The sequence below is a fragment of the Podarcis muralis genome, chromosome 8 (genome assembly GCF_964188315.1).
Source record: "Podarcis muralis chromosome 8, rPodMur119.hap1.1, whole genome shotgun sequence".
In the NCBI taxonomy this organism is placed as follows: Eukaryota; Metazoa; Chordata; class Lepidosauria; order Squamata; family Lacertidae; genus Podarcis; species Podarcis muralis.
In genome coordinates, this window is record NC_135662.1 from 643151 (window position 1) to 670868 (window position 27718).

General features: G+C 54.1%; 1 protein-coding gene across 1 annotated transcript; it reads right to left on the reverse strand.

The window, feature by feature from the left end:
• Positions 1 to 27718, reverse strand: OPLAH (5-oxoprolinase, ATP-hydrolysing). The gene is made up of 26 exons (XM_028735906.2): positions 27402 to 27718; positions 26435 to 26626; positions 24630 to 24738; positions 24358 to 24481; positions 21700 to 21895; positions 21330 to 21495; positions 20706 to 20844; positions 20103 to 20170; positions 19754 to 20007; positions 18102 to 18214; positions 17814 to 17984; positions 17468 to 17605; positions 17207 to 17345; positions 15466 to 15578; positions 15155 to 15306; positions 14780 to 14940; positions 11782 to 11883; positions 11326 to 11500; positions 11032 to 11216; positions 4097 to 4243; positions 3169 to 3303; positions 2655 to 2804; positions 2007 to 2164; positions 1423 to 1583; positions 1081 to 1178; positions 1 to 914 (listed from the first exon to the last, which is right to left on the reverse strand). The coding sequence occupies exons 1-26, from the start codon at positions 27567 to 27569 to the stop codon at positions 786 to 788; spliced, it is 3843 nt and encodes a 1280-aa protein (XP_028591739.2). The 5' UTR covers positions 27570 to 27718; the 3' UTR covers positions 1 to 785.

Sequence of the window (27718 nt, forward strand, 5' to 3'; positions counted from 1 at the left end):
GAACTTGCTGGTTGCAGCTTTATTCAGCCCACAGGCTTGGAAGTGAAGCTCAGAATCATCCCAGCCGAAAAACCCTCCTTCCCAGGGGAGAGCCGAGGGGCTCCAACTGCAGGACCCACTCTGCCCGAGGCCTTGGGGGGCCCCACAGCTGGCCACTGGAGTGGTTTCGGTGGTGGTGGTGGGGTTTGAGGGAGGAGCCCGGCTTGGAACCAGGAAGAGAGTGGAGGGTCTCCCAGAAGCCTAGAGGGGAGGGCATATAAAGGCTTTGGCCAGGGAGGTACTGCTGGGACCCCCCAGACAAAGTGGGGCTGGCCCTCCTGGTGCTGGGGGGGGGGGCTGGAGGAGGAATGGCTGAGTAGTGAGCAAGCCCAGCCAGGCCAGAAAACCCCCAGACCCCCCCTTTCCAAAGCCGGAAGAGAGGAATTTGTGGGGGGCAAGTGCAGGGTTCTTCCCCCTTCATCCCAGCTTACATTGCCCAGCGGCAAACCTCAGGCCTTGCTGCCCCCTGGTGGGAAGAAGGGGAGTGGCAGGTGCAGCTCTTCTCCCCTCACATGGGGAGTGGGGGCCCCCCTGGAGCGCATGGCATGGCTGACCTAGGCTCATTCAGTTCAGTCGGTCTACCCTGAGCAGGACGAGTGCTGAATGCCACTTGCATGCAACGCCTGCTCCCCACGGAGGGAGCCTTTCAACTCCCCCTCTTGCCCCACGGCTGACAGAGACTGCCCCCCTGCAGACCCCCTGGTGAGGAGGGGGCCCATCACGCTCTCTCCTGGGCCAGGCGGTAGTCATAGAGGCTCCCTCGCTCCAGGAAGGGCCAGCCTCTGGGGGGGGGCTGCCTGCCCTTTGGGGGGTCCCGGGGGCGCGGCGGGTGGTCCGAAGCCCCCTCCTCCCGGGGTCTGCAGGCAGAAGACGTCCTGAAGGGAAGGAGAAGGGAGACGTTTGGGGTGGGGCAGAGGAGGAACTCTGTGCTGGGGGGAAGGTCCGCTTGGGGGGCAGGCAGGCGAGGAAACCGAGATGGGTCTGGGGGTCCAGAGCCAGGAGCAGGGGGAGGGGGTGCGCATGCGCGGACCGGATCCTTACCCCAGGCATCACTTTCACAGACGTTTTGCCGCCCAGGTTGATGGTGTGGCCGTCCTGTCGAATCAGCAGGTTGAGGCCTGGGGAGCCAGACTCACCCCCTAGAATCAGTGGGGTGGGGGAAGAAAGTCATTACAGCGGGGGGGGGGGGAGTCCCAAAGAGCCAAACTGAGAAGGCAGGGAGAGTTTTGGGGGGTGCCTCTGCTCTCTGCCCATAACACAACCCTCCCCCCAGATTCAGCCAAGGCTCCCCGTCCCCACAAAGTACCCCCCTCTGCCCCCCACCCACAAAGCAACCTGGGCGGGAGGTGGGGGGCGAGCGATGGGAGCCGGGAGCCCCCTCACCTTGCAGGCCGTAGGGGCGGAAGGCCCGCCTCTCGCTCAGCACCGACAGCACCATCTCCTCCCGGAACTGCAGTTCCCGACGCACCCCGTCTCCACCTCGGAAGCGCCCGGCGCCCCCAGTGCCCGGGGCCAGCTCAAAGCACCTCAGGACCACCGGATACCTTGTGGGGGGGGAGGGAAAGCGGTGGGAGTCATTCAGGACATGCCACAAAATCTGCCCCCCTAAAAAAGGGTGGGGGGCTGCAGAGATGGGGGCTGAGAGGGACCCTACAAAGGTTTCAAACTATAACTCCCACAGCTCACAGGAACTGAAGCCCCAGACTTATGGAGGGTCCTGGTTGGTGGCACGCAGGGCTCTCCCTGTGGGGCTGGGTCTTTGCTGTGGCTCTTGCCTTGCAGGGGTCAGACTAGAGAACCCTTGGGGGTCCCTTCCAACTCTGCAGGTCATCCCAGCGTGAGCCACACAAGGCCCAGCCCCCTCTCCTCCCAGGGGGCTCAGCTAGATACCCGGGAAAGGAGACGGAGCCCACCCTGGTCCCGCCTCCTCCCCCTGGAGGCCCCCCACCCTCCCAGAAAGCACCCACCGCTTCTCCAAGATCTCGGGGTCCGTGATGCGGGTGTTGGTCATGTGGCTGTGCACCCCACTGCGGCCGTGCCAGTGGGGCCCTGCCCCACACCCACCAGCCACCGTCTCGTAGTAGCCGATGCGCTCGTTGCCAAAGGTGACGTTGTTCATGCAGCCCTGGGGAGAGGGAGGGGCCGTGAGGAAGACGCCCCCCAGACTCCCAGGGGCCAGGGTCCCCGCCTGCCCCCAACCTCTTCCCAGGGGATGATGGGAAACAGGAGCCACGCTCAACCCCCCTCCCCACCCACATCAGCCGGGGGGGGGGGAGGCTCCGGGGAGCAGGCAGGGCAAGGACCCCCCCCCCCATTATGAGGGGCAGGGAAGGTTGTGGGGTAAAGAAAGTGGGGCTTTCCCCATGATCAAGTATCGCAGAGCCAGAGACAAGCGTGGAGGATAAAATTGTGATATGGAATTATAAAAACATCGATGAGAGATGAGAGGCAGGACTGTGATGCAGAAATGCTTTGGAATTCAGATCGTGGGAAGTCACAAAATTAAGGTTATTATTTGGAAGACAATTGGATTTTTTTTTTTTTTAGTTGAGACCTCCCACCTCGCCCTCTTAGGACCACCCTGGCTCGGCCCACCCTCACCTGCCCCCGCTCACCTGAGAAGCTGCGCAGGCCTCAAAGGCCCGGAAGATGACGTCGACCACCCTCTGGGAGGTCAGGACGTTGCCCCCGACCACGGCTGCGTCCGGGGAGGGGTCCAGCAGGGAGCCTTTGGGGATGAGGATCTGCACGGGCGCCAGGCAACCCTGCGGGGAGGGAGGGAGGGATGCCAGGGACCAGCCTGACCAGGAGGGCAAACCCCAAGGAGACCGGGGGGGGGGAGAGACACTGGGGGCCCCAGGCAGGGATGGACTCCAACTGCCAGCAGCCAGCAGGGCCAGTGGGAGGGAGGGGAAGCTCCTCACCACTTGCCCTTTGGCCCCAGTCCAGCACTCTGACCACTGCGCCACACTGCCTCCCCCCAAGGGACTCAGGATCCCCGTCTTTTGAGTGGGGCCATCCCTCGCCTGGGGCTGGAAGGCTCCTCTGAGGGCAGGGGCCCTCCCCACTCCTTTCCGCTGGGGGGAGGCGGGACCCCCCCCAGGGGCCGCTCTCCTCCCCCTGCCCTACCTGGTTGAGGGGGATCTCCTGGCCCACCATGCAGCGCAGGCAGTAGATGAGGGCCGAGAGGGTGATGGCGCGAGGGGCGTTGCAGTTGCCGTAGACCTCGTGGCCGGAGCCCCGGAAGTCAAAGACAGCCGTGCCCTGCGGGGGGAGAAGAGAGGAGGCTGGGGGAGGAAAGGGGGAGAGGCAGGGGTCCCGGCTCCCCACCCCACTACCTCTTGTGGGAGGGAGTTCCACAGCTGAACTCTGTGCTACACAAAGGACTTTCTCTTCTCTGTTCTGAATTTCCCAATAGTCATCTCCCCTGGATGTCCACAAGTCTGAGCGTTACGAGAGAGTGAGAAAAGCTTGTTGGGATACTGCCGGGGAGACGGGGGCATCAGGCAGGCCCCCAGCTGGCTCCAGCCCCCGGCCGGCAGCCGGGTGATCTCCGGTACAGCATCAATCAGCGACACGAGCCTCAGATACGTTTAGAGACTCGGCACGCTCTATCAGCAGAGTGAATAAATCTTCTCACAACGGAAGTGGCGGACAGAAACCATGTGTAAGCATATTTACAGCATTTATTCAGCATAGTTCAGGAATAAAGGAAAAAACATGTCTGCTTCCCTTTGTGTCCAGCAAAATATGCAAAACGGAAGTTCCCAGCAAGCCTGTGCTGGAAGTAAACAGGCATGTGACACCCAACAGTCATGCCTGTTCCTCTTAAGGTGGAATGGAACTATATCCTCTCTCCATCATTTGACAAACTTTTTCCCTGCCTCCTTTTGCCCCCCTTCTCTCTAAACTCCAAGGTCCCAAAGGCAGCCGCATTTCTTCCATCCATCCCCTGCTTGATCCTTTTGGCTGCCCTTTCCTGAACTTTTCTCAACTCAACAAATCTCCTTCTGGAGGTGAGGAGACACAGCACCCCCCCTGAGCCACCTGCGCTCACCTGCTGGGGATCCACCGTCACCTTCAGGCGAATGGGGGAGCCATCGTCCAGGAAGTCCTCCGCCTCCACCTGCAGGGGGCGCCCCGGCTCCCCCTGGCGGGCAGCAAAGTCCTTCAGCATGTCTTGCACGGCCACTTCTGCGTTGGCCTGGAGGGGGGGCAGGGGCAATGGGGAGGGGCACAAAGGACAGCAGAGACTTGGGGGGTGGCCCTGCAGGTCTCTCTCCCCCTGCCCACCTGCCCACCCGAGTCCAGCAGGCTCCTCCACCCACCACGCTCTCCAACCTGCGCCCACGGCGGAACTGGGGAGGCGTTTGGGTGTTTTGTGACAACTGTCTAGTGGCATCTGTAACATTGCTCTGGCTTTCCGTTTTATACTGAGGGCTGCTCTGGAAAGGTTTGGGTTGAAATACGTGAAATTATACACACATATAACCCCATGGATTAAGGAAGACCCTCAGGGTGTTATTGCACACTTCTAATAGGATTCTAAACTACAGAGCCTAGGACTTGCCGATCAGAAGGTCGGCGGTTCGAATCCCTGCGACGGGGTGAGCTCCTGTTGTTCGGTCCCTGCTCCTGCCCACCTAGCAGTTCGAAAGCACGTCAAAGTGCAAGTAGATAAATAGGTACCACTCCAGTGGGAAGGTAAACGGTGTTTCCATGCGCTGCTCTGATTCGCCAGAAGCGGCTTAGTCATGCTGGCCACGTGACCCGGAAGCTACACGCCGCCTCCCTTGGCCAGCAAAGTGAGTAAAGTAATGGTCAGGGGTCCCTTTACCCTTTACCTAATAGGATTCTAAGGTGGGGGTTTGGGATGCAGACCAAAATGCAAGACATCTATAGAGGAGGATGTCAGGATTCACAGAATGCTGTGTGAGATATAAGTCTGCAGGCTTGAGTCTGCAAGCTGATGCAAGTGGCTGATGCAATCAGCCTGCAATACTTTCTATGCAAGTGCAGCGTCAGAAAGACGTGGCAGTAATGTGCTGTCAGTTGACTGGCTGTCATCGGTTTAAAAGGGAAACCTGTCCAGCAGTAAGTGGTGGTGTAGAAGATGAGAACGGCCTTGGGATATGAGTGGCACGGCAGAGGAGATAAGAACCAGATCTAAAGCTAAACTAACACAAAAGAAAAGAGGTTCAATCTCTGGCAACACAGTGCCTGCACCGGACAGTGTGACAGCAGCATCAATGGAATCTATGACACAGGCACTGCTTAAAATAAATCAATCCCTAGAGGCCTTAACAAAGCAATCTACAGAAAACTCAAAAAAATTGACAGAACTTACAGCAAGATTGGATTTAAACACTACATCAGTGGCAACAAATACAGAATCTATAAATAGACTGATCCAGGAATCTTCAGAAACGAGGAAAATTGCAGAGAGTGCGAAATCTGTTGCAGGTGAGACACAGGAAAGACTTGTGCCGATTGAGAAAAAGGTGAATGAGCATGAAGCGGCCCTCTCCTTACTGGAATTACAACGGAAAGAACGGAATTTGAAATTTAGACAGGTTCCAGAGAAAGAAGAGGACAATCTGGCGGAATTTCTCACAGAGGCAATTCTGGAAAATTGGCAAGGAGATCTCGAGGAAGACGAAGTGGAGATAACAACTGCTTTCAGACTTGGCAGAAAGCAAAGCAAGAAGTCAAGGGATTGTCTGATTACCTTTAGAACCAAAGAGGAAAGAGACAAGATACTGAACCTTCACTATCAAAAAGCTTTGGTGATTGGAAACATTCAAGTCCAAATCTTTAAGGACATCCCTAAATACATCTTGGAAGTGAGGACTTTTTACAGAGACCTTGCCAATTTGTTGAGGAAGAACCTTATACCCTTCAGGTGGGAATTTCCACAGGGGCTGTCCTTCAACTACAAAGGGAAGAAAGTGAGAATAAGAACAGTACAGGAGAAAGAGTACTTTTTGGAGAGAAACCTAGAGGACCTACAGAAAGGTACGGTGGACCTGGCAAGAGAAGGACAAGGATCAACACCAGAAGGAGGAGGGCTAACGGACATTGCAAATCTATCATTTGGACTACCACAACCGCCAACTGAAGAGGAAGAAAAGCTTGGAGCAGTCGGAGGATCAAACATTTAACAAACAAAATGTCTCTGCAACTTCTAAGCTGGAATTGCAATGGTTTGAACCATCCCAGAAAAAAACGACAAGTTTTTCACATTTTGAAAAGGGAACAACTGGATCTGATATGTTTACAGGAAACTCATATAACCAGAGCACACAGGAAACTGTTGGTGAACAAAAGATTAGGACAAGAATTTATATCTTCCGATAAAGTAAAAAAGAGAGGAGTAGTGATTTATGCAAAAGAAAAATTGGACCCAAAATTAAAATTTAAGGATGAAGAAGGAAGATATCTGGCAATTGAAGTACAGATCCAGGGGGAAAAATATTTGATAATTGGAATAAATGCACCAAATGATGGGAAGGCAGAATTTTTTAAGAAGTTGCATGAGACTTTATTAGACTATCTCGACTGCAAAATAATAATGATGGGGGACATGAACGGAGTGGTTTCTACAAATATGGATAAGGCACAAAGACAGACAATATCTAAAGAAGGAAGACTACCAAAGACTTTCTTCGAGATGACGGAAAATATGGACTTGATTGATATTTGGAGAACAAAGAATCCTCTCGAGAGAGAGGGAACTTTTTTCTCGGAATCTAAAATGACATGGACAAGAATTGATCAAATCTGGGTATCTAGTGTGATGGCTACAAAGATTAAAAAAGTAGAAATCTGCCCAAAAACCTGCTCCGACCATAATGCTGTAAAGATGGAAATGAAAATGACAACGACTGGATCCTTTAGATGGAGAATGAATGACTCCTTATTTAGAGATGAACAATTCGGTAAAAAGGCCCTAAAGACATTGAAAGATTACTTTGAGATAAATTTGAGAACAGATGTTGAAAAAAGAACAATTTGGGACGCGAGTAAAGCCGTGATGAGAGGCTTCCTGATACAACAGAATTCAATCAAGAGGAAAAAGCAAAATGAAAGGAAAGAAAGAATTTTAGAAAAAATGAAGGAAGGAGAAAAGAAACTGAGGTCAAAACCAAAGTCTCAAGAAATTTTGAGAGAGATAAAGTATTACCAGACGCAATACATGGAATTGACAAATCAAGAGATAGAATGGAAAATTAAACAAATGAGACAAAGGACTTTCGAGTCAGCAGACAAATGTGGGAAGCTCCTTGCATGGCAACTGAAAAAGAGGCAAAAACTGAATACAGTTACCTGTTTGGAGATAGAGGGAAAAAATATTCATAAGCCAAATGAGATAAGTAATTGTTTTCAAAGCTTTTTTAGGAAATTATACACACAAGGGCCAGTGAACGAACAAGAAATAGATGAATTTCTTAAAAATCATGGACTAACTAAAATTTCAGAACAGGGCAAGTTGATTTTGAATGAGAAAATAACAGAACAAGAAATAGAGGAGGCCATTCAGAAGGCACAACTGGGAAAGTCTCCAGGACCAGATGGCTTGACGGCCAGATATTATAAAGCTTTGAAAGAATGTTTAGTGCAACCATTGAAAGAAGTCTGCAACGAAATACTGGAGGGGAAAAAGGCACCTGAAACGTGGAAAGAGGCTTTTATCTCACTTATACCAAAGACTGAGACTGAAAAGAAGCAGGTTAAGAACTACCGCCCGATATCATTACTAAATGTGGATTACAAAATTTTTGCAGACATTTTAGCAAAAAGATTGAAGAAAATATTGATAGGTGAGATTCATAAGGACCAAACAGGCTTTCTCCCGGGAAGACACATGTCTGACAATGTGAGGAATATAATAGACATTGTGGAACTGCTGGAAATGAACATTAACAGAAAAGCGGTTTTGATTTTTGTGGACGCGGAGAAAGCCTTTGACAACATTTGTTGGAGTTTTATGAAGAAGAATCTCCAAGGGATGGGGGTAGGCCAAGGTTTTGAAAATGGTATAGGTGCAATATACTCTGAGCAGAAGGCAAAGCTAATTGTGAATAATGTGGTAACGGAAGAGATAGCTATAGAGAAAGGAACACGACAGGGATGCCCTATTTCCCCTCTACTTTTCATACTGGTCCTGGAGGTTTTGTTAAATATGATTAGAAAGGACCAGTTGGTTAAAGGAATTCAGGTCGGAGTGAGAGAGTATAAACTAAGGGCATTTGCAGATGACCTAGTTTTGACTTTGCAGCAGCCAAACACTAGCACAAAAAGAGTTTTAGAACTGATTGAGATATTTGGTCAAGTTGCAGGATTTAAATTGAACAAACAAAAAACTAAAGTCTTAGAGAAAAATCTAACAAATGAAGAAAAAGAGACATTCCAGAATGAAACAGGTTTGGAGATAGCAAAAAAAGTGAAGTACTTGGGGGTGAATTTGACAGCGAAAAACGTGAATTTATTTAAAGACAATTATGATAAATGTTGGACAGAAGTTAAGAAAGATTTAGACATATGGTCAAGGCTGAAACTTTCCTTGTTAGGCAGAATTGCTGTTATCAAAATGAATGTATTGCCTAGAATGTTATTTTTGTTTCAGACATTACAAATAATAGACAAGATGGACTGTTTCAAGAGGTGGCAGAAAGACATATCGAAATTTGTTTGGCAGGGCAAAAAGCCAAGAATAAAATTTAAGACATTAACAGATGCAAAAGATAGAGGGGGTTTTGCCCTGCCGGACTTAAGGCTTTACTATGAATCAGCAGCGTTTTGCTGGTTGAAAGATTGGCTGCTCCTCGAGAATACAGACATTTTGGATCTTGAAGGATTTGACAACAGATTTGGTTGGCATGCATATATATGGTATGACAAGGTAAAATTGCACAAAGGTTTTAAGAACCATATGGTGAGGAAAGCCCTGTATAATGTTTGGATAAGGTATAAAGATCTGTTTGAAAGTAGAACCCCCAGGTGGCTGTCACCAATGGAAGCAAAAGAGGTGAAAAAATTGAATATGGGTTCTAATTGGCCTAAATATTTTGAAATTATAGAACAAGATGGTGAAAATGTAAAATTGCAGAGTTTTGAGAAACTGAAGTTTAAGGTGAGAGATTGGTTACATTATCGACAGATAAATGAAGTATTCAAACAGGACAGAAAGAAAGGCTTCCAAGTGGAGAAGTCAAAACTAGAAACAGAACTGTTAGAACCCAATACTAAAAACTTGTCAAGAATGTACAACTTGCTGTTGAAATGGAATACTCAAGATGAAATGGTGAAATCCAGTATGATCAAATGGGCACAGGATATTGGGCATGATATTGAGCTTGCCGACTGGGAGCAGTTATGGACCACTGGTGTTAAATTTACGGCATGTAATGCCTTAAGAGAAAACATTATGAAAATGATCTACAGGTGGTACATGACTCCTGCTAAGTTAGCAAAGATCTATCATTTGCCCAACAACAAGTGTTGGAAGTGTAACGAAACGGAGGGAACTTTCTATCACCTTTGGTGGACCTGCCCGAAGATTAAGGCTTTCTGGGAAATGATCTATAATGAAATAAAAAAAGTTCTGAAGAGAACCTTTGTTAAAAAACCAGAGGCCTTTCTCTTGGGCATGGTGGGCCAAATGGTGCTAAAGAAGGATAGGACATTTTTTATGTATGCCACGACAGCAGCAAGAATTCTTCTAGCAAAGTATTGGAAGACGCAAGATCTACCCACGTTGGAAGAATGGCAGACGAAGGTGATTGACTATATGGGACTGGCAGAGATGACTGGCAGAATTCGAGACCGGGGGAAAGAGGCGGTGGATGAAGATTGGAACAAATTTAAAGTTTATCTTAAAAACTGTTGTAACTTGGAAAATTAGGGGCTCAGAGTTATAAGAGACAAAGAACTACAGTTGTATTAATAATTAACAGAAGTTAAATGTATGAAATATAATTAAGTTTATTATCAGAGGGTTGCTGGAAAATCTTGAAATAAGAATGCAGAAAAGGGGTGGTATGGGGAAGTCGATTTTGTGTTTGTCTATGTTTATGTTTTTGCTTTGTTTTTTCTTTATTTATGGAAAACTAATAAAAATTTATTATAAAAAAAAAAAAGTGGTGGTGTAGAAGAGTGTGGTCAGAGAGATAGAGAGAGAAAGGTCTTCCTATTTGCCTATTTGCCTTAAGACCAGGGCCCTGCGGGACTTGACATCTTTCCACTGGCCTGCAAGACAGAGCTGTTCCACCAGGCCTTTGGCCAAGGCACAGTCTGACCCCCTCCTTTGGTCATCCTCATAGAACTCTAACCCAATGGTTGCCATTAATTTGATTCTGAATTGATTTTAGAATGAATTGATTTTAGAATGCTGTGTTACTTTTATTGTTAGCCGCTCTGAGCCCGGCTTCGGCTGGGGAGGGTGGGATATAAATAAAATATTCTTATTCTTATTCTTATGCAGCCTCTGTTTCGATCGGCAAGCCCTAGGCGCTGAGGCTTTAACCCACAGCGCCACCCGCGTCCCTTATTATAGCCCGTAGATTATTGTATATATTTGTGTATCTATAGCTCACAATAAATATACTGCACTACACTGAAGAACCTGGAACTCTGAGCTAAAGTGCCGTGGAGAATTCGCGACAGAGGACCATGTTTGGGGCGGGGGGGGGGGGGGGGGAGAGACAGACCCTGGCTGGCCCAGGGCGGCAGCAGCTGCTGCTTCCAGCCCTGGATCTGCAAAGGAAACGGATGGCTCCATCCCTCCAGTTTACAATAATATCCACATACGAGGTTCTTCAGCCATCCCTCAGGGATTCTTTAGTCGCAACTGCTGCCTTGCAGAGGGTTGGGCTGGATGACCCTCGGGGTCCCTCCCAGCAACGATCAGAGGCTGTCCACTCCTAAAAGCCTCTCCCATTTCCAAGGGCCGATGTAAAGCCCCCCAGCCCCCCCTGCGGTCTTCCTGCTCACCTGGATGTGAGCCATGTAGGCCTGCACCACTTCTAAGCCGTACTGACCAATCAGCTCGTCCACCAGCTGGATCCCCTTCTGATTGGCTGCCACCTGAGCGCGAAGGTCAGAGAGGTTGTCCTGCAGGTTGCGCGTGCCGCTGCTGCCGGGGAATCGGGCGGGAGCCATCAGGGCCTCCGTGACGGCTGCGGGGGGAGCGGGGGGAGGCAGGTGAGCCCCCCAGCAAGGTCAAAGGCCACCGGTGGGCAGAGAGACCCCTTGATTCTCCCCCTCCTTGGCTCAGCCCCCACATACCCTCCTCCTGGAAGACGCCGCCCTTGACCAGCTTGAAGGAAATGAAGACGGCTCCCTCCTCCTGGAGGGAGCGGGAGTGGGGGGGCATGGAGCCCGGCGTGATCCCCCCAATGTCCGCATGGTGCCCCCGGCTGGCCACAAAGAAGACCGGCCTGGACTCTCCTGGCCAGAAGACCTGCGAGGGGGCAGAAGAGCGGAGGGGGCTTGGTCCACGGAGAGCGGGCATGGGGCAGGGCCGTGGGGCAGGGATGGAGGGAGCCACAGGGCAATGGGGGGAGCTCCTGGGACTGCTACCCCTCCCAGCTCCAAGGGCACTGGGCACCCCAACCCTCCCCAGTCCTGAAGGGGCCCAAGCCACACACCCGGGCACGGCTGTCGGTCTGCCAGGGCAGAGATGCCAGGCCAGGCTGCGCCCCTGGGACAAAGACCCCTGCCCACCGGGAGACCCCAACTCACAGGGGTGATGACGGTCAGGTCCGGCAGGTGGCTGCCCCCCGCGCAAGGGTGGTTGCTGAGGAGAACGTCCCCCTCGTGGAGGTCGGAGCCCAGGTTCCGGATCTGGAAGGGCAGCAGGAAAGAGAAAGGGCAGGGGGAGGGAAGCAGGGGCGCCCAGGGCCAAAAGGGGCAGTTCCTCCGGCCCCCGAGTCCTGAAGTCCCAAGACGGCTGACCTGGAGGAGGGAGCTCTGGCCACCAGTAGAGTCCAGCTGCTCCATCCAGGCAGTGTGACCTAGTGGTCAGGGTGCTGGGCTAGGGACTGGGTTCAAATCCCCACCCGACCATCATGGCCCGGGGGAACCAGCGGCTCTACATTGAGCTCCTTGGAGGAAAGGAGGGAGTGAAAGGGGATAAAGAATAAGAGAGAGAAGGACACTTTCCCTTTTCCATTTTTGGAGTCCCAGCAAAGGAAGAATGGAATATGCAGAAACGGCAAAACTCACCAGAAGAATAAGAAATCAAGATAACAAACATTTTATAAAAGAATGGAAATGGTTTATTGAATATTTGCAGATAAGTTATAAACAGATAAAAGCAATGTCAGCTGCAGCTATATAAGAGCAGCTACCGTATTTTTCGCCCTATAGTGTAGCAGGGAACCCCCCCCCCCCAATCATTCAGTTTGTACAAACTTCACACACATTCACACTCACACACTACATACGTTGCGCTTCTGTTATAAATTCATAGAAAATCAACCATACATCGGATTTGCACTGTTCCACTTTTATTTTACTCCATGAAGGAAGGATTACAAAATGGGGAAGGTTTGATACAGGGCAGCCATAATCCCTTCACCATCCCAGTACATCCACAGGAGCCCTGCCCAGTTGCTATGCCAACCCTGATGGTCCTGGACCAGGGGTCTGCAACCCGTGGCTCCGGAGCCGCATGTGGCCCTTTTACACCTTTGCCGCGGCTCCGGGGCGGATACTAGCGAGGGGAGGAGGCGCATTGTGCGCCCCGACACTCCCTACTGTGGCGGGTGTTGTACTAGCTGTGACGTCGCATGGGGGCAGTGTGTGTGTTAGTCACGCACCGTCCCGACGTCACCTTCCCGCCCGCTGTCAGATCGTGGCTCCGGAGATATATTTGTTTTAAATGTCGCAATGGTTTTGCGGCTCCCAGTTTTTTTTTCTTCGGAAACGGGTCCAAGTGGCTCTTTTTGTCTTAAAGGTTGCAGACCCCTGTCCTAGACAGAAGACCATCAAGATCACAAAGAACTTGCATATGGGAGTGGATTCAGCACAGACTGGAACAAAGGACAATAATCAGCTCTTCCCTCTGGGGGCAGGAAACTGGAAACTCCCCTCTGTCACCTGGAAAGTACTCATGGGGGAACCAGCCAGGTGACAGGACACTCAGGCTACCACCACCACCCCTCCCTCAACCCCTCCTTTCTGTGATGTATGTATGAAGTTTCTGGGGGTGGGCTTCACCTAGAGGATGGGAATTTCAAGTCTTTATAAGGCCTTGCACACCATTTTTCTCTGTGCCTCCTCTCTCCTGCAAGTGAGGGGAGCACCCTGTTGCAACAGTTCAATAAAGGCCAAGCCTACAGGCTGCTGTTTTGCTCCAAGTTATCCTGGTTGGTGTCTTTGTTTTTGTCCAAGGGAGCCCTCGGATTTTTCTGTTAACATAGGACACACTTTTTCCCCTCCAAAAATCAAGGGGAAATGTGTGTGCGTCTTATGGGGCGAATGCAGGCTTTCACTGAAGCCTGGAGAGCGAGAGGGGTCGGTGCGCACCGACCCCTCTCGCCCTCCAGGTTTTAGGAAGCTATCCGCAAGCCCGCTGGGCTCCCAAGGCTTGCGGGCAGCAGCCTGCAGCCCGAAGCACGGGGTGCACTCCGGAGCGCGCCCTGTGCTTCGCGCAGATGTCCGCAAGCCTTGCGAGCCCGGCGGGAGTTGCCGCCGGGCTCGCAAGGCTTGCGGGCAACAGCCTGTTCTGGGGGCTGGGGTCGGGGGAAGCTCGGGCTTCCCCCGCTCCCAGCCCTGCAAGCTCTGGGAGCGATGGCGAGGTTCAGCACAACCTCGCCTTCACTCCTGGACCCCCAGCCCCGAGGCTAAAAACGAAGCCAGGACAGCTAGCGGGATCCATCTCGCTCGCTGTCATGGCTTCTTTGCTCTTTGTGGCTGGCACAGGCCACAAAACCACAGCTCGCCCCTATACACGAAGCCAAGCCAGAGCACAACTAAATGTAGTACACCCATCTTCTCAGAAAAACTCTTCGCAAAGTTCAAGAGGTCAAGACACAAAGGCTTTAACAACTAATCCACACCTAATGACCCACCTAAGTGGTACTCAGGATATCACTCAAGAAATCACTCAAGATATCCCTCAAGCAATTAAGGAACAAAAGAAGAAAAGGCACACTAGCCTGGGAACTTCCTCTCTGCCCAGAACATAGGAGGCCACACCTCCTCAACAGTATTTATAGGAACTCAAACACTGAGATCCTGCTCTGTTCCAGTAACAAGAAGCCGAAAGCACCAGCCTGAAGATGACGAGTGAGACCTCGTCGAAACGTCGCCTAGACACCCCAACTTTTACACGGGAAGATACCCGAGGACACCAAAACCTGCATTCCTGTACCCGTGAAAATCTACGAAAGCAAATATATATATATAATTAATAAATGATCAGTTTGGATGTGCAGAAGATATTAAAAATAAATCTAAGGAACCGCAGAAAGAGGGGGAAGGAAGTCAAGTTCTAAAATGTCAAAATGAATGTAAAATAAGTGAAATGTAGATATCTGGAAAGTATAATTTTTATAAAAAAAAAAGACTAAGAGAGGCTGCACTGGGGCCCAAAGCCCATGGCAACTCAAGACCATATATGAAAATACATATAGGGTTATGGATAGAAAGGGGGGAGCCGGGCGCCTTGGCCCCCTCCCTGGCTTGGGTGCAGCTTCGCAGAGTCACCTTGTGGAAGTCTGGGGGGGCGGCTTACCTGAAACTGCACCGTCTCCTGCATGGCGCCCAGGTGGACTGGGATGTGGGGTGCGTTGGAGACCAGCCCCCCATCGGGGCCAAAGAGGGCGCAGGAGAAATCCAGCCTCTCCTTGATGTTGGTGGAGATGGCCGTGCGCTGCAGGATGCGCCCCATCTGCTCTGGGGGGGGGGGGGAAGGGTCAGGGTTTTTAATATTCTGTCGGGAGCCACAAAGAGCGGCTGGGGAAACCCAGCCAGATGGGCAGGGTATAAGTAATAAAACTATTACTATTAATTATTATTATTACAGTATTATTATTCTGCCCCGCCAGGAATCTTCTCCAAGGAGACACTCTCCTAGCCCTGCCCCAGGCAGAGCACGCCCCTCACTCACCTGCAATGCTCATGAAGCGATGGGAGAAGATGGATAGCTGGATGGGATCGATTTGGGGGCCGACGGGGCGCTCCGTCCCGGACCCCACAGCGATGCAGATGTCTCCGAGTCGGGTCACGGAGGCCGTGCAGCCGGGCTCCACCAGGATGGTGCTGGGCGGGGGGCACAAGAGTTGCAGTGCGGCTCCTTCTTCCCCAATCACCCTCCCGCCTCTTTGCCCTCCTTGGAAGCAGCCCGAACCCGGGGTGCCCCACAGCCAGCCAAAGGCACATGGATTCATCGCAGGGCAGGGATGAAGCCCCCCCCCTCACCTGTTCTTGTCAATGATGATGCTGGGACCAGGGATGGAGTGGCCCCAGGTGAGCTCCTCCAGCAGGTAGACGCTGGTGTCCAGGTAGCCGCCCTCAAAATAGCAGTGGGACACCTGGGGGGCAGACAGTGGGGCTGGAAGGTTAATACGAAGGACTGCTGGTTGAACTGTTGCAGTTGAGCTTCCTGCACTGCAATTCTACCATTCTAATTTATTGCCCCCCCCCCTCCACCCGGAGTCCCAGGGTGAGCTGCACAGCCAAAAGCAACTTTCAGCCTTGGAAATGAGGAGAAAGGAAGCCTAGGAATTTACGCTGCTTTCCGGAAGCAAAGAGCGGTGTGGCAGAAAACATTCCTTTTCTATTTCTGACCCACCCAGAGAGGAAGAAGGACAGAACCAGCAGAGTCCAACGCAAGAGCCCCGAGCTGTTGGCAGCTGGGTCTGGGGGGGACCAGGCCCCTCTCTCAAAGCCCCAGCACAGACTCTGGGGGTCCCTGACTGCTCCCCAGGCTGGCCTGCTGTATTTGCAAACAAGTGGATCCAGTCATACCTAGGCTCCCAAACGCCTTGGGAGTCGAATGTTCCAGCTCCCAAACAATAGGAAACCGGAAGTGAGTGTTCCAGTTTTCGAATGTTTTTTGGGAAGCCATACATCCGCTGCGGACACCGCTATTGTTTCCGCCACACCTGCGCAACCAGGAACCAATCGGAAGCCACCCCTTGGTTTCCTAACTTTTCGGAAGTCAAACAGACTTTCGGAACAGATTCCGTTCGACTTCTGAGGTACGTCTGTATTGCAAAAAGGTCACCCATGTCTCCAGGACCTAATCCTGCCAGAGGAACGGTGCCCTGCACTCCCCATCTTCCTGCCCCACAGCTCTGCGATTGTATGCTGGGATATACTGTATTTTTTGCTCCATAAGACGCACCTGACCATAAGACGCACATAGTTTTTAGAGGAGGAAAACAAGGGGGGGGGGGAATATTCTGAACGAAACAGTGGATGTATGATTTTTGTGGTTCATGCTGTGGCCACAGACATGTGATTTGACAGTGAGTTTGGGGTAGCCCAATGCAAAATTCCTGAGAATCCATGTCAATCTGTTCTTTGTAACCACGTTTTTGCACCGTTGCGCCCCCACGCAACAGTGGATGCGTGATTTTTTGGGGGCAGGCTGTAGCCATGGACATGCTATGTGATCTGATGGTGAATTTGGGGTGACCCAATGCAAAAATCCTGAGGATCCATGGGCTTTTACCTCCCCACTCCTAGGCAGCCTCCTTTATCTCTAGAGTCCCTTATCTCCCTCCCGATCCCTTGCTGATAAGCTGCTCAGTGGCTTTGTTTCAACACCCCCTTCCCTCTTGTTTGCCTTAGTGTCTTTTCCTTAGCTGGAGCAGTTTTTTGCTCCTCCTTTTCTTCTAATTTCTCTCCTTATTGCTTTAGTCTTCCTGTCTCCTCTCTTTGCAAGGTTCCAAAAGCACCTGAGCACCCAGCAGTTGGGGGAGTCCAGCTCCCTCCCCAACTCAGGGCCCCCCCTGGATGCTTTGGACTCCAGCTCCCATCAGCCCCTGGGCCAGGTGGGGCTGCCAGGAGGGGAGGAGCCAGAGTGCAGAGTTAAACTGCGGAACTCCCTCCCACAGGGACGGCTGTCAAAGAGCATGGAGCAGGAGGGGGCTCTCAAGGGCAACCAGCCAGGAGGGGGCAGGGGCTGGGAAAGAGGGGCAGGGGGGGTCCTTACCCTTTCCCGGCGGGGGGGCTGCTCACTGGCCGGCACCGGCTCTTCCTGACCCAGCCCGGAGCTGGCCGTTCCCCTCACGCGCACGTCGTCCACCAGGACGGCTCGGCCGGGGATGGTGAAGCCAAACTCCTGCTGGTACCTGGGGGGCCAAGCGCAGGCTCAGGGGGGCGACTGCAAAGCATCTCCCGGCCCCCGCTGCAGAAAAGGGGCAGCTGGGCGCTTCCGGGCCGCGGTGCCAGGCGGGAAGGGGAGCCCACTGACCTGGTGGCAAAGGCAGCGCCAAAGTCCCCGCTGCGGCAGGACTGGGCGGTGGCCGGGTAGCCCTTGGCGGAGCACATGAGGGCGCAGTCCGTGCGCTCGTAGCGAAGGTGCAGGAAGGGCTCCGTGCTGATCTGGGATCTGGGGAAGGCCGAGGGGAGGGCAGTGAGCAAGCGGCTGGCTGGGGGCTGTTTTGCCCACCTCCCCCCAAATGTAACGCCAGCCCCGCTTTCTCACATGCAGCCCCCAGGACTCTGCCTTCCCCTGACAGTGGGCCGTGTTGCCCACAGCAGCTTGCAGGGCCTTCTCCCCCCAGGCCCCTGTCCCGCCCTGCAGGGGCAGCGCTCACCTGGCGAAGCCCTGGGCCTCCAGAGCCTGCACGCACTTGGCCTCCAGGGCAGCGACTGTCTCGTCCAGCTGGGCGTAAGCCTCAGGGCCGTAGGCCAGGGAGCAGGGCTGCTGCGTCTCGTGAACCACGTCCGCCAGAGCCAGGCCAAAGGCGGACAGGATCCCACTGTGCCTGCGGGGAGGAGGAAGGGAGCGAGCGAGCGAGGGGGGGTTCTTCCTCTGCCAGGTCAAGTGAGGGGTCCTGGGGCCAGAGACCCCCCTCCCCTCCCTCCCTGCCCTGGGCACCTACTTGTGGATGAAGACCTTGCTCATGCCCAAGGCCTGGGCGATGGCACAGGCGTGCTGCCCGCCAGCTCCCCCAAAGCAGGCCAGGATGTGGCGGGACGTGTCGTGGCCCCGAGCCTGGAAGGACAGAGCGGCCGTTGGAGCCCAGAGAGAGAGAGAAAGAGCAGGCACTCTCCCCCCACCCCACCTCCCACAGGGGGGCCAGGGAAAGGGCCCCCAGGCAGCAGGATTCGGGAAAGGGAAGCTCTGACCCCCTTCTTCAAATATCTCAAGGGCCGCCCCATGGAAGGTGCTGTTAGTTTCTGTTTGCCACTGTGCAGCTCCTTAGAGTCACAAGACTCTGTTTACATTCCAGAGACATTCCAGGCTGTTGGAAGTCTCACGGGAGACGGATGTGACGTTACTGGCTTCCTGTTCCTTTGTTTGCCAGTTGCTCTCTGCTCTCACAGAGAGAGGGTGATTTCTTTTCTGTCTGCGTAGCTAGAAAATAAAGCCTAGCGATGAAGCCATAAATCTCATCCCTTCCGCGTGCTGCTTTGATTCTCTGCTGAATGGAAACCTTCCTTCCCTAGAAGCAGCCCAAATTTGGCCGGGTAATCATTGTAGCATTCTTGAAACTGTTCAATCCAAATTTTTAAGGCAGAATTTTTCTGTACCACCTTGTGTCCCAAATGCAGCCTTACGACTGGAGGCAAGTCTTCCCTCTGTAGAAGCTTGGTCCTGGCAAATAACTCTTCATTCTTGGCTCCGTCTAAATCTAAATCCACCCTGTCTACTGCCCTTATTGACACAAGACCCCCATAAAAGTGCACGGTCTAAAATTGTGCACCAAAAATCCCTCTCCTGCGGACTCCACCCACATCAGCTTCTCACAATGGACTTTATTAACGCAAAAATGCTAAAGGACTTAGAGCAACAGGGCAATCTGGCCATTATAAAGAAACTCTGTCCTTGGTGTGCCTTTCCCCCCCCTTCTCAGTTTGATTCCCTGGCACCATATTTGTATAAATGAACTATCCCAAAATACAGACGTGCCTTCACACTGGCCAGACTGGACGTGATGCCCTCTGCCATACTTGAGGGCAGATCCCAAAAGATTCCAACTGAGAAACGACTCTGTCCCTGTGGAGATGGCAGTCTGGAAACAGTGGCTCATGTTCTCCTGTCCTGCCCCCTTTATAAAGATCTGAGGAATGAGATCATTACCCCACTCCTACTCACCATCCCAGGCCGCCCATCTGCGGCCACATTGTTCTTTCTTTTATCAGATCAGACAACAGCAAAGGTTGCTCGGTTGATCGAGGGAGCAATGAGATTAAGGGCCACTATCTGAACGATAATCCTGGTTATTTGATTGTCCTTTTTACCCGTTGTTGTATTTTAATTGTATATATTGCTTGTTTTATGTTGCTATGGCCGTTGGCTAACGCAAATAAAGTTTGTCTATCTTTGTGATCCCTGGAAGCAGGCTGAGGCTGCTGCCCCGATCCGCAAGTGGCCTGCCCTCCCACCTTCCCACCTGGCAGCTGGCCTCTGGGGCCGCTCTGCTCCCTCTGTGGCCCCTTCAGGGGCTCCCAGAGCAAGCCAGGAGAAAGCCCCTCCCCCCCCCAGTGCATGGGGGGGCTCTGCCCCACGAGCCTTGGCACAAGCCCCTACCTGCGTCAGGGCGCGGATGGGTCTGCACATGGCCTCGTTGGCCACGCGGATGAAGCCCATGGCCACCTCCTCCACGCTGAGCGGGGGGCTGGCCCCCCGGAAGGCGTTGACCCTGGCAGCCAGCTCCTCAAAGGCCTGCAGGGTGGCCTCTGGCGAGAGGGGGAGGTTCTCCGTGGGTCCAAAGATGTGGGGGAAGTAGCTGGGCAGGAGGCGGCCCAGGCACAGGTTGGCGTCCGTCACCGTCAGGGGACCCCCTGGGGGACAGAGGGAGAGGCGCAGTCAGGCACCCACCCCCAGCACCCTGCCCCCCCCCCCACAATGCCACCCCTGCCCCACACGGCCGCCTCACCCTTCCGGTAGCAAGCGGGGCCAGGATGCGCCCCGGCAGACTCAGGCCCAACGACAAAGAGCCCGGACCTGGAGGGGAGGAAAAAGAGAGAGGAGATTAATTGGGGGGGGGGCGCAAGGAGCTGCCAGGCCAGAGGAGGAGAAGCGCCTACTGGATCAGGCCAAAGGGCTCCATCCAGTCCAGCAGGGAAACCTGCAAGCAGGATTGGAGCCAAGAGCATCCCTCTTCTCCTGAGGAGGCAGCGCAGAGCCGTCCTGGCTAGGAGCTATCTGTGGCCCCCTCCTCTTCCACTAAATTGTCCAATTCTCTTTCATCCCGGTTCGTGGCCCTCCTGTGGCAGGGAGTTCCACAGTTTAACTCAGGGCCCTGAACTCAAGGCAGGGAGAGCAGGAGAGAAAGCCCGGCAGCAGGAACAAGCGAGGCAGGGTGTGAGGCCCCAAGGAAGTGGCCCTCAAAGGAGGCGGGGGCCGCGGGGTCACAAGGACGCCCACCCCATCGAAGGAAGACGGGGCGGAGGCAACTGGATAGGTGCCAGGAGGCCCTCCCAGCAGCCAGAAGAGGGAGCAGCAGCACCCCACAGATCCTGGGGGCCGTGAGCCTGACCTGAAGAAGAGCCGTGAGCCCCCTCCGGCCGCCACGGTGTTGATGTCCAGCTGCGGGGCCTGGATGCTGACCCCGGCTGTCGTGGCCTCAAAGACGTGCTCGTACTCCCCGGCATAGCGGCTCACGTCGGTGGAGGTGCCTGGGCGAGAGACAACAGGTGAGGGACCCGCCAGAACAGCCCCACGCAATTTCTTATTTTATTTATTTACTGAATTTATATACCACAGAATCAGGTCTCACAGAAAAGACCTCCATACACTGGACACTCAGGTTGTGAACGTGATCTGTGCGGGAAGCATGTTTGCAACCCGCAGCGTCCGCAACCTGCAGTGGCGCGTCTTCGCATGTGCAGGTTGCGATTTGGCGCTTCTGCGCATGCACAAAGTGTAATTTAGCGCTTCTGTGCATGCGCGACCGCAGAAACCCAGAAGTAACCCCTTCCAATACTTCTGGGTTTTGGCGGTCCGCAACCCGAAAAAACACAACCTGAAGTGGCTGTAACCTGAGGTATGACTGTATATAAAGTCAAAATGAAAACAATAACCCAATAAGGCTCCCCCTCAAAAGGAGCCACATTTTAAAAGGGTGCTGGATGTCCTCTCCACGCCCCGTGGTCCCTCTTACCTCCCATGTCAAAGCCAATGACAGGCTGTCCATCTTCCCGGCGGTAGGTGGTGACGGCATAGCCCACGACGCCCCCTGCTGGGCCAGAGAGGATGGCGCGGGAGCCGCTGAAGGCCTCCATGGGGGTCAGGCCCCCGTCGGAGCGCATGAACATGACCGGGACGCCCTGCGGAGAGAGGCCAGGCTGAGGTCGTCCCATCTGGCGGTGCCCTAAGGATGCCCCCCCCCGTCTGCTGTGATGCCCCCAGGGAGACTGGGAGCAAAGCAGACCACCCCTCTCTGTTTTCCAGAGAGAGAGAGAGGGAGGGAGCTTGCCAGAGGCGTGACTCGAACCCAGGTCTCCCCGGACAAGTCCTCCCCTGTTTCCCACCTGGAGCTGCTGAGCGAAGCCGTCCCGGAAGCTGCTCAGGTAGCGGTGGATGCAGGGCGTGAGGTAGGCATCTGCGCAGGCCGTGTAGCCCCGGGGCACTGCCCGCACCATGGGCATCACCTGGGAGGAGAGGGAGACCTGCTGGAAGCCCAGCTCCTTTGCCAGGCGCCCCACCTGACGCTCGTGCTCCGGCCACCTGCGGGGGGAGGAGATGCTCAGCGCTGGTCACGCTCCGCCCTGGGCGCCAACGTGCGACTTGACATCTTTCCGCAGGGCCTGCAAGACGGAGCTGTTCCGCCTGGCCTTTGGCATGGACTCAGTCTGACCCTTCTGTTTCCCTCCCCTTATGGTCTTGATCTATGGGCTACTTTTAAAATGAGGCTGCACTTTAAATTGCATTTTAACCTGTATTTTAAATTGGTTTCCCCCCTATTATGTTTTTAACTATAATTTTACTGGTGTTAGCCTCCCTGAGCCCGACTTTGGCCGGGGAGCCTGGGGTATAAATAAAAATTATTATTATTATTATTATTGTTATTGTTGTTATTTGTTACGGAGCAGCCCCTGCTTTTCTTCTGAAGCTGCCTCACTGTCTTGGCCGTCGCTTCCTCGGGGGCTCTGGTCTGGATCAGGCCAAAGGGGGCCCATCCAGCCCCAGTCTCCTCCTCTCCCAGTGGCCAGCCAGATGCCCCACAGGGAAACCAGCAGGATCCGAGCCCAAGAGCAGCTCTCGGCTCCTTGGTTTCCAGCAACTGGGGTTCAGAAGCACGCCAGCCTCAGACCAGGGGGCAGAGCATCACCATCCCAGCTGGGCGCTCTGCAAGGCCTCCTCCTCCTCCATGAATCGGGCCCATCCTCCTCTCATCCCTCCTGCAGGACCTAGTTCCAGAGTCAGACTCTGCGCTGCATGAAGACTTCCTCCGCCCTCAATCTTCCAACATTCAGCTTTTCCGCTGTTTGCCAATGTAAACACAGCTCAGCACAAGACTCTTAATCTCAGGGCTATGGGTCCGAGCCCCACGTAAAAGATTCCTGCCTTGCAGGGGATCGGGTGATCCTTGGGATCCCTTCCAGCTCTGCAGTTCCATGATTGCACTTCCTTTTCCGCTGAGGCTGCCTAGCTGGCTTGCCTGCCGGTTTCTGCTGGCAAAGGACTGGATGTGGGTTGCGAATCAAGGCTCTGGGGCTGGAGAGGAACTAGGCTGCGTCCAGGGCAGCTGTCTCCCATCTCCATCTGGTATGCAGGATGAGACCCTCCCTGCCCGCAGGCTGTCTCGCCAGAGTGGTGCATGCTCTGGTTATCTCCCGCTTGGACTACTGCAATGCACTCTACGTGGGGCTACCTTTGAAGGTGACACCGGCCAAACTTGCAAAAATGTATAGAAATCAAGATAAAAATTGTTGGAACTGTATGGAGAAGGAGGGGAATTTCCTCCATATGTGGTGGACGTGTACTAGGGTGAAAACTTATTGGGATATAATTTACAATGAATTAAAAAAGATATTTAAATATAATTTCTGTAAAAAAAACTGAGTTATTTTTGCTAGGTCTAATTGGAGATGATTTTTTTTAAAAAAGATGTGAATCTATTTACGTATGCCACAATGGCCGCAAGGATAATTTTGGCTCAGAAATGAAAATCACAGGAGATTCCAACACTGGAAGAATGGCGGAGTAAGATGGTGGAATACGTTGAGTTAGCAAAGCTGACGGGGAAGATCCGGAATCAGCACGATGAACTGTTTCAAAAGGACTGGAGCAAATTTATATTATATATGAAAGCATATTGTAAACATCTGAAAACGTTTGTAGCTTTGAGCTGAAGTGTTTTGTAATGACTATATAAGGAACTGATTTACATTTAACAAGGAGAAATATAAAAACAAGAGAGAAGGTAAAAAAGTGGTTATAGAAATGCTAAGATTAAATTAAATATATATAGAAGCCAGGAAGAGGGGCGGGACGAGGTCGATGCTCTGGTAAGAGCAAGGTTTGAGTTTGAGTTTATTGATGTTTGTATGGATATTGTGGTTATAAAAACTAAAAATGTAATAACAATTATTTTTAAAAAATGAAGGTGACCCGGAAACTACAACTAATCCAGAATGCGGCAGCAAGACTGGTGACTGGAGGCGGCCGCCGAGACCACATAACACCGGTCCTGAAAGACCTACCTTGGCTCCCAGTCCGTTTCCGAGCACAATTCAAAGTTTTGGTGCTGACCTTGAAAGCCCTAAACGGCCTCAGTCCAGTATATCTGAAGGAGCGTCTCCACTCCCATCGTTCTGCCCGGACACTGAGGTCCAGCACCGAGGGCCTTCTGGCGGTTCCCTCCCTGTGAGATGCCAAGTTACAGGGAACCAGGCACAGGGCCTTCTCGGTAGTGACACCCTCCCTGTGGAACGCCCTCCCACCAGATGTCAAGGAAATAAACAACTATCTGACTTTTAGAAGACATCTGAAGGCAGCCCTGTTCAGGGAAGTTTTTAACGTCTGATGTTTTATTCTGTTTTTAATCTGTTGGGCCCAGAGTGGCTGGGGGAACCCAGCCAGATGGGTGGGGTATAAATAATAAATTATGGTCATATTATTATAGGCAGCCCCACACCCTCAACCCACAGCGCAAGACTTCCTCCCACCTCAGGAGCAGAACTCACATGTAGGAGTGCAGAAGGACCACTGCCAGGCTGCGGATGCCCTGGGCCAACAACCCCTCCAGCTGCCCTCGCAGGGCATCTAGGTCCAACGGCCGGTGCACCACGAGGGACTCCCCTGTCAAACCTGGGGGGAGGGGGTGAAGAGGAAGAGACCTGCCAGGTGAACCCTTGTCTGGGAGAACCTCCCTGCATCATCCTTACACAGCCCCACAGAGCCAGCCCTCTGGGACAGATGGAGGCAGCAGTGCCCCTGCCTGGGGAGGAGCTCCCACCTGTGACTTTGGGGGCTGAACCGTAGAGCTGGCATCCCTCGCGATGGAGGACCAGGCGCTCGTCCACCTCCAGCACGGCCTCGTACAGCAGGTCTGGCATGGAGACGGCCTGGGGAGAAGGAGGGGGTGGCAGAGGGGGGGTCACAGGCAGATTACTGTATGTTTCTGAGCACAACTCAAAGTGTTGGTGCTGACCTTGAAAGCCCTAAATGGCCTCAAAGGCCCAGGATACCTGAAGGAGCGTCTCCACCCCCATCGTTCTGCCCGGACACTGAGGTCCAGCTCCCAGGGCCTTCTGGCGGTTCCCTCATTGCGAGAGGTGAGGTTACAGGGAACCAGGCAGAGGGCCTTCTCGGTGGTGGCGTCCGCCCTGTCGAACGCCCTCCCATCATGTCAAGGGAATAAACAACTATCTGACATTCAGAAGACATCTGAAGGCAGCCCTGTTTCGGGAAGCTTTTAATGTTTAATAGACTATTGCATTTTAATATTCTGTTGGAAGCCGCCCAGAGTGGCTGGGGAAACCCAGCCAGATGGGTGGGGTATCAATAAAAAATAAATCATCATCATCAGGGGCCGGACATCCTCACTCGCAGGCCGGGAGAGGGATCTGCACCCCTTTCCCCCGTGGGTCATCTAGTCCAACCCCCGCAACCCTGGGATCACCACCACTGGCTCCTCCTCCATCTGCTGGGGGGGGGGGGGACTCTGCCGTCATAAACATGTTGGGTTTGGTGCCACACACGGCTGCCGCCGCTCCCTGCAACATGTTCCTGTGCGTGGAACCAGAATGCCAAGCGCAGGTCAGCCTCCTCCGTGGAGCCACATCGGGTGGTGCTTGCAGGAGGCCTGGCTCCCCAGGGCAAAGCTGCCAGGTGGGCAAGGCAGCCCCCCACGCGCAGAATGGCCTCGTGAATGAAAAGCAAAACCTTGAACTTGGCTCAGGAGCAAATCAGCAACCAGAGGAGATCTCTGAGCAGAGCTTTCATGCGCTGGCATCCTGTTAGCGACCAAGCTAAGAGCATAGGAAACTGTGCCAGGCTGTTGGTCCATCTAGTTCAGTGTTGCCTACTCTGGCCGGCAGCCCCTCTCCAGAGGTCTCTCCCAGCCCCACCTGGAGACGCCTGGGATCAATGCAGGGAAGATGCTATGGCCCTTCCCCTATGGCTATGGCTGTCCTTCAGAGATTCTTCCTGCAAATCTGCAAGTTCATGATTCTATCCTGTTTCCTTGGCCCCCCCCCCCCCCGGCACAAGAAGAATTTAGGGCATTTGAGGGCAAGTCCAGCCATGAAAAATGTGCTGCTCCACTGAGATTCTTCGCAGAACTTGCCGGCAGGGGAGGGAGGGCCCAGACCAGAGTGAGCAGCAGTGATTGGGGTGGCAGGAAGGGAGGGAGATGCTCAAGGCAGCCAGGGGTGGGGGCACCAGCGCATGGCAGCCGCGGCTGCTCCCCCCCCCCCCCAGCCTGCCAGGAAAGCACCTTCTCCAGCCTCTATGGAAACCAGCAGCAAAGCCCCCCCCCCTTCCCAGCTGGCTGGCTGCCCAGTTGGCTCTGCCGAGGGACCTCTAAGCTGTTCCCACATGCCCCCCCTCCATGCCCAGCCAGCAGGAACGCTTCAGCGCTGCCAGCCAATCCCGAGAGTGGCACAGCACCCGCCTACCCCTCCAGGCTGCCCAGGAAGGTGGCACCGGCTGGCACAGGCTGGAGTCCAGACCGCTGCCTCTTGAGGGCAGAAGGGGACGGCCGAGCCCCCTCTCCCGTTGAACACAGAGGAAGGGGGGGGGAGGAGACCCGGCACTGACCAGGTCAAAGATGTGCGGCCGCGCCTGGTTGCCAATGTGTAGCAGGTCCCTGAAGCCTTTGGTGATGAGCAGCGCCAGGCGCTCCCCCTTGCGCTCCAGAAGGGCGTTGGTGGCCACCGTGGTGCCCATGCGGATCCACTCGATGCGCGAGGTGTCCAGGGGCTGGTCTTTGGGGAAGGGGACGCCGCATTCCTGGGGGGGAGCAAAGCGTCCGTCACGGCCTGCCAGGCTGAACACACACACAGGACAAGAGGACAGGAAAAGCTCCTGCACAGCCTTTCCTGGAAGGCAGAGCCCTTGCACATAATGATTTGGAAGGTGCTCCTGTCATATTTTGGACTAAGCTCCTAAGGGGCACTCCTGCTCTGAGAAGCAAAGAACCAGCCCCCTCCAGCCCCCCAGGAGGACCATAGCAGCCAGGGGAGGACACCCACCTGCCCACCAGGGCACTGCTGTCCAGACCCATGGCTCCGACTCCCCACACAGGGAACACACAGGTGGGACACCAGTGCCTTACACTGACTGGCAGCAGGTGGCTCTCCAGGGGGCCTGGCATCCATCCAAGGGTTGCCTTTAAAGCCCCTCTTTAAGACCCCCGTCTAGCAGCTGAGATGGTCTTCAGGGGCTTCCTCCAGGTGCCCTCAGGTGGGCAGGGAGCAGGGCCTTTTCTGGGATGGCACCCCAACTGCTGGAAGAGCCGTTGGGCATCCTGGTCGCCCTCTGCGAAGCCCCTCCCCTTTGCCTGGGGCTGGGGGGCTTCAACTAGCCTCACAGTAGGGCTGGGGGGCTCTCCAGGGCCGCCTCTCCTTGCGTAGGGGCTTGCAAGAACTTCCTCCGGGCCACAATCCTTTCCTGCTGCTGCCGCCGCTTTCTTGGCAGAGGCAACCCGAAGGCGCGTCCTTGCCAGGCGCCCGGGCGGCTCTCTGCCCCGCGCCCCGAGGGCTTTCCCGGCCCGCGGCCGCCTCACCTCCTCCAGGACGCGGCGGATGCCCTCGGTGGGCGCGTCGCGGTAGTTGGCCGGGTCCTCGGAGAGCAGCTTCAGGACGCGCGCCTTCCCTCCGGGGCAGCGGGCGAAGACGTCGGTGAAGGTGCCGCCGCGGTCGATGGCGAACTGGAACTTGCCGGGCGCAGCCATGGCCCGACGGAGCGCCCGCCGGACGGGCGGCGGGGAGAAGGGCGCCGACGGGGATCGAAGGGACGGCCGAGGGAGGGGGCAGAAAGCCCGGGGTCCCCGCAGCCCGGCTCTAGCGCCTCACGGGGAGGAGACTCGGCCGGCAGCCGACT

Bases quoted from the DNA above. Each gene is read 5' to 3' on its own strand.
- OPLAH (XM_028735906.2), bottom strand. From the start codon at position 27,569: ATGGCTGCGCCCGGCAAGTTCCAGTTCGCCATCGACCGCGGCGGCACC. The intron at 18,215-19,753 runs GTAGGGGCTTGT...CTGTCCTTCCAG, and splicing joins CCATCCGCGCCCTGACGCAG to GCTCGGGGCCACGACACGTC. The intron at 15,307-15,465 runs GTGAGGGGGGGG...CCCCCCGCCCAG, and splicing joins ATCATCATTGACAAGAACAG to CACCATCCTGGTGGAGCCCG.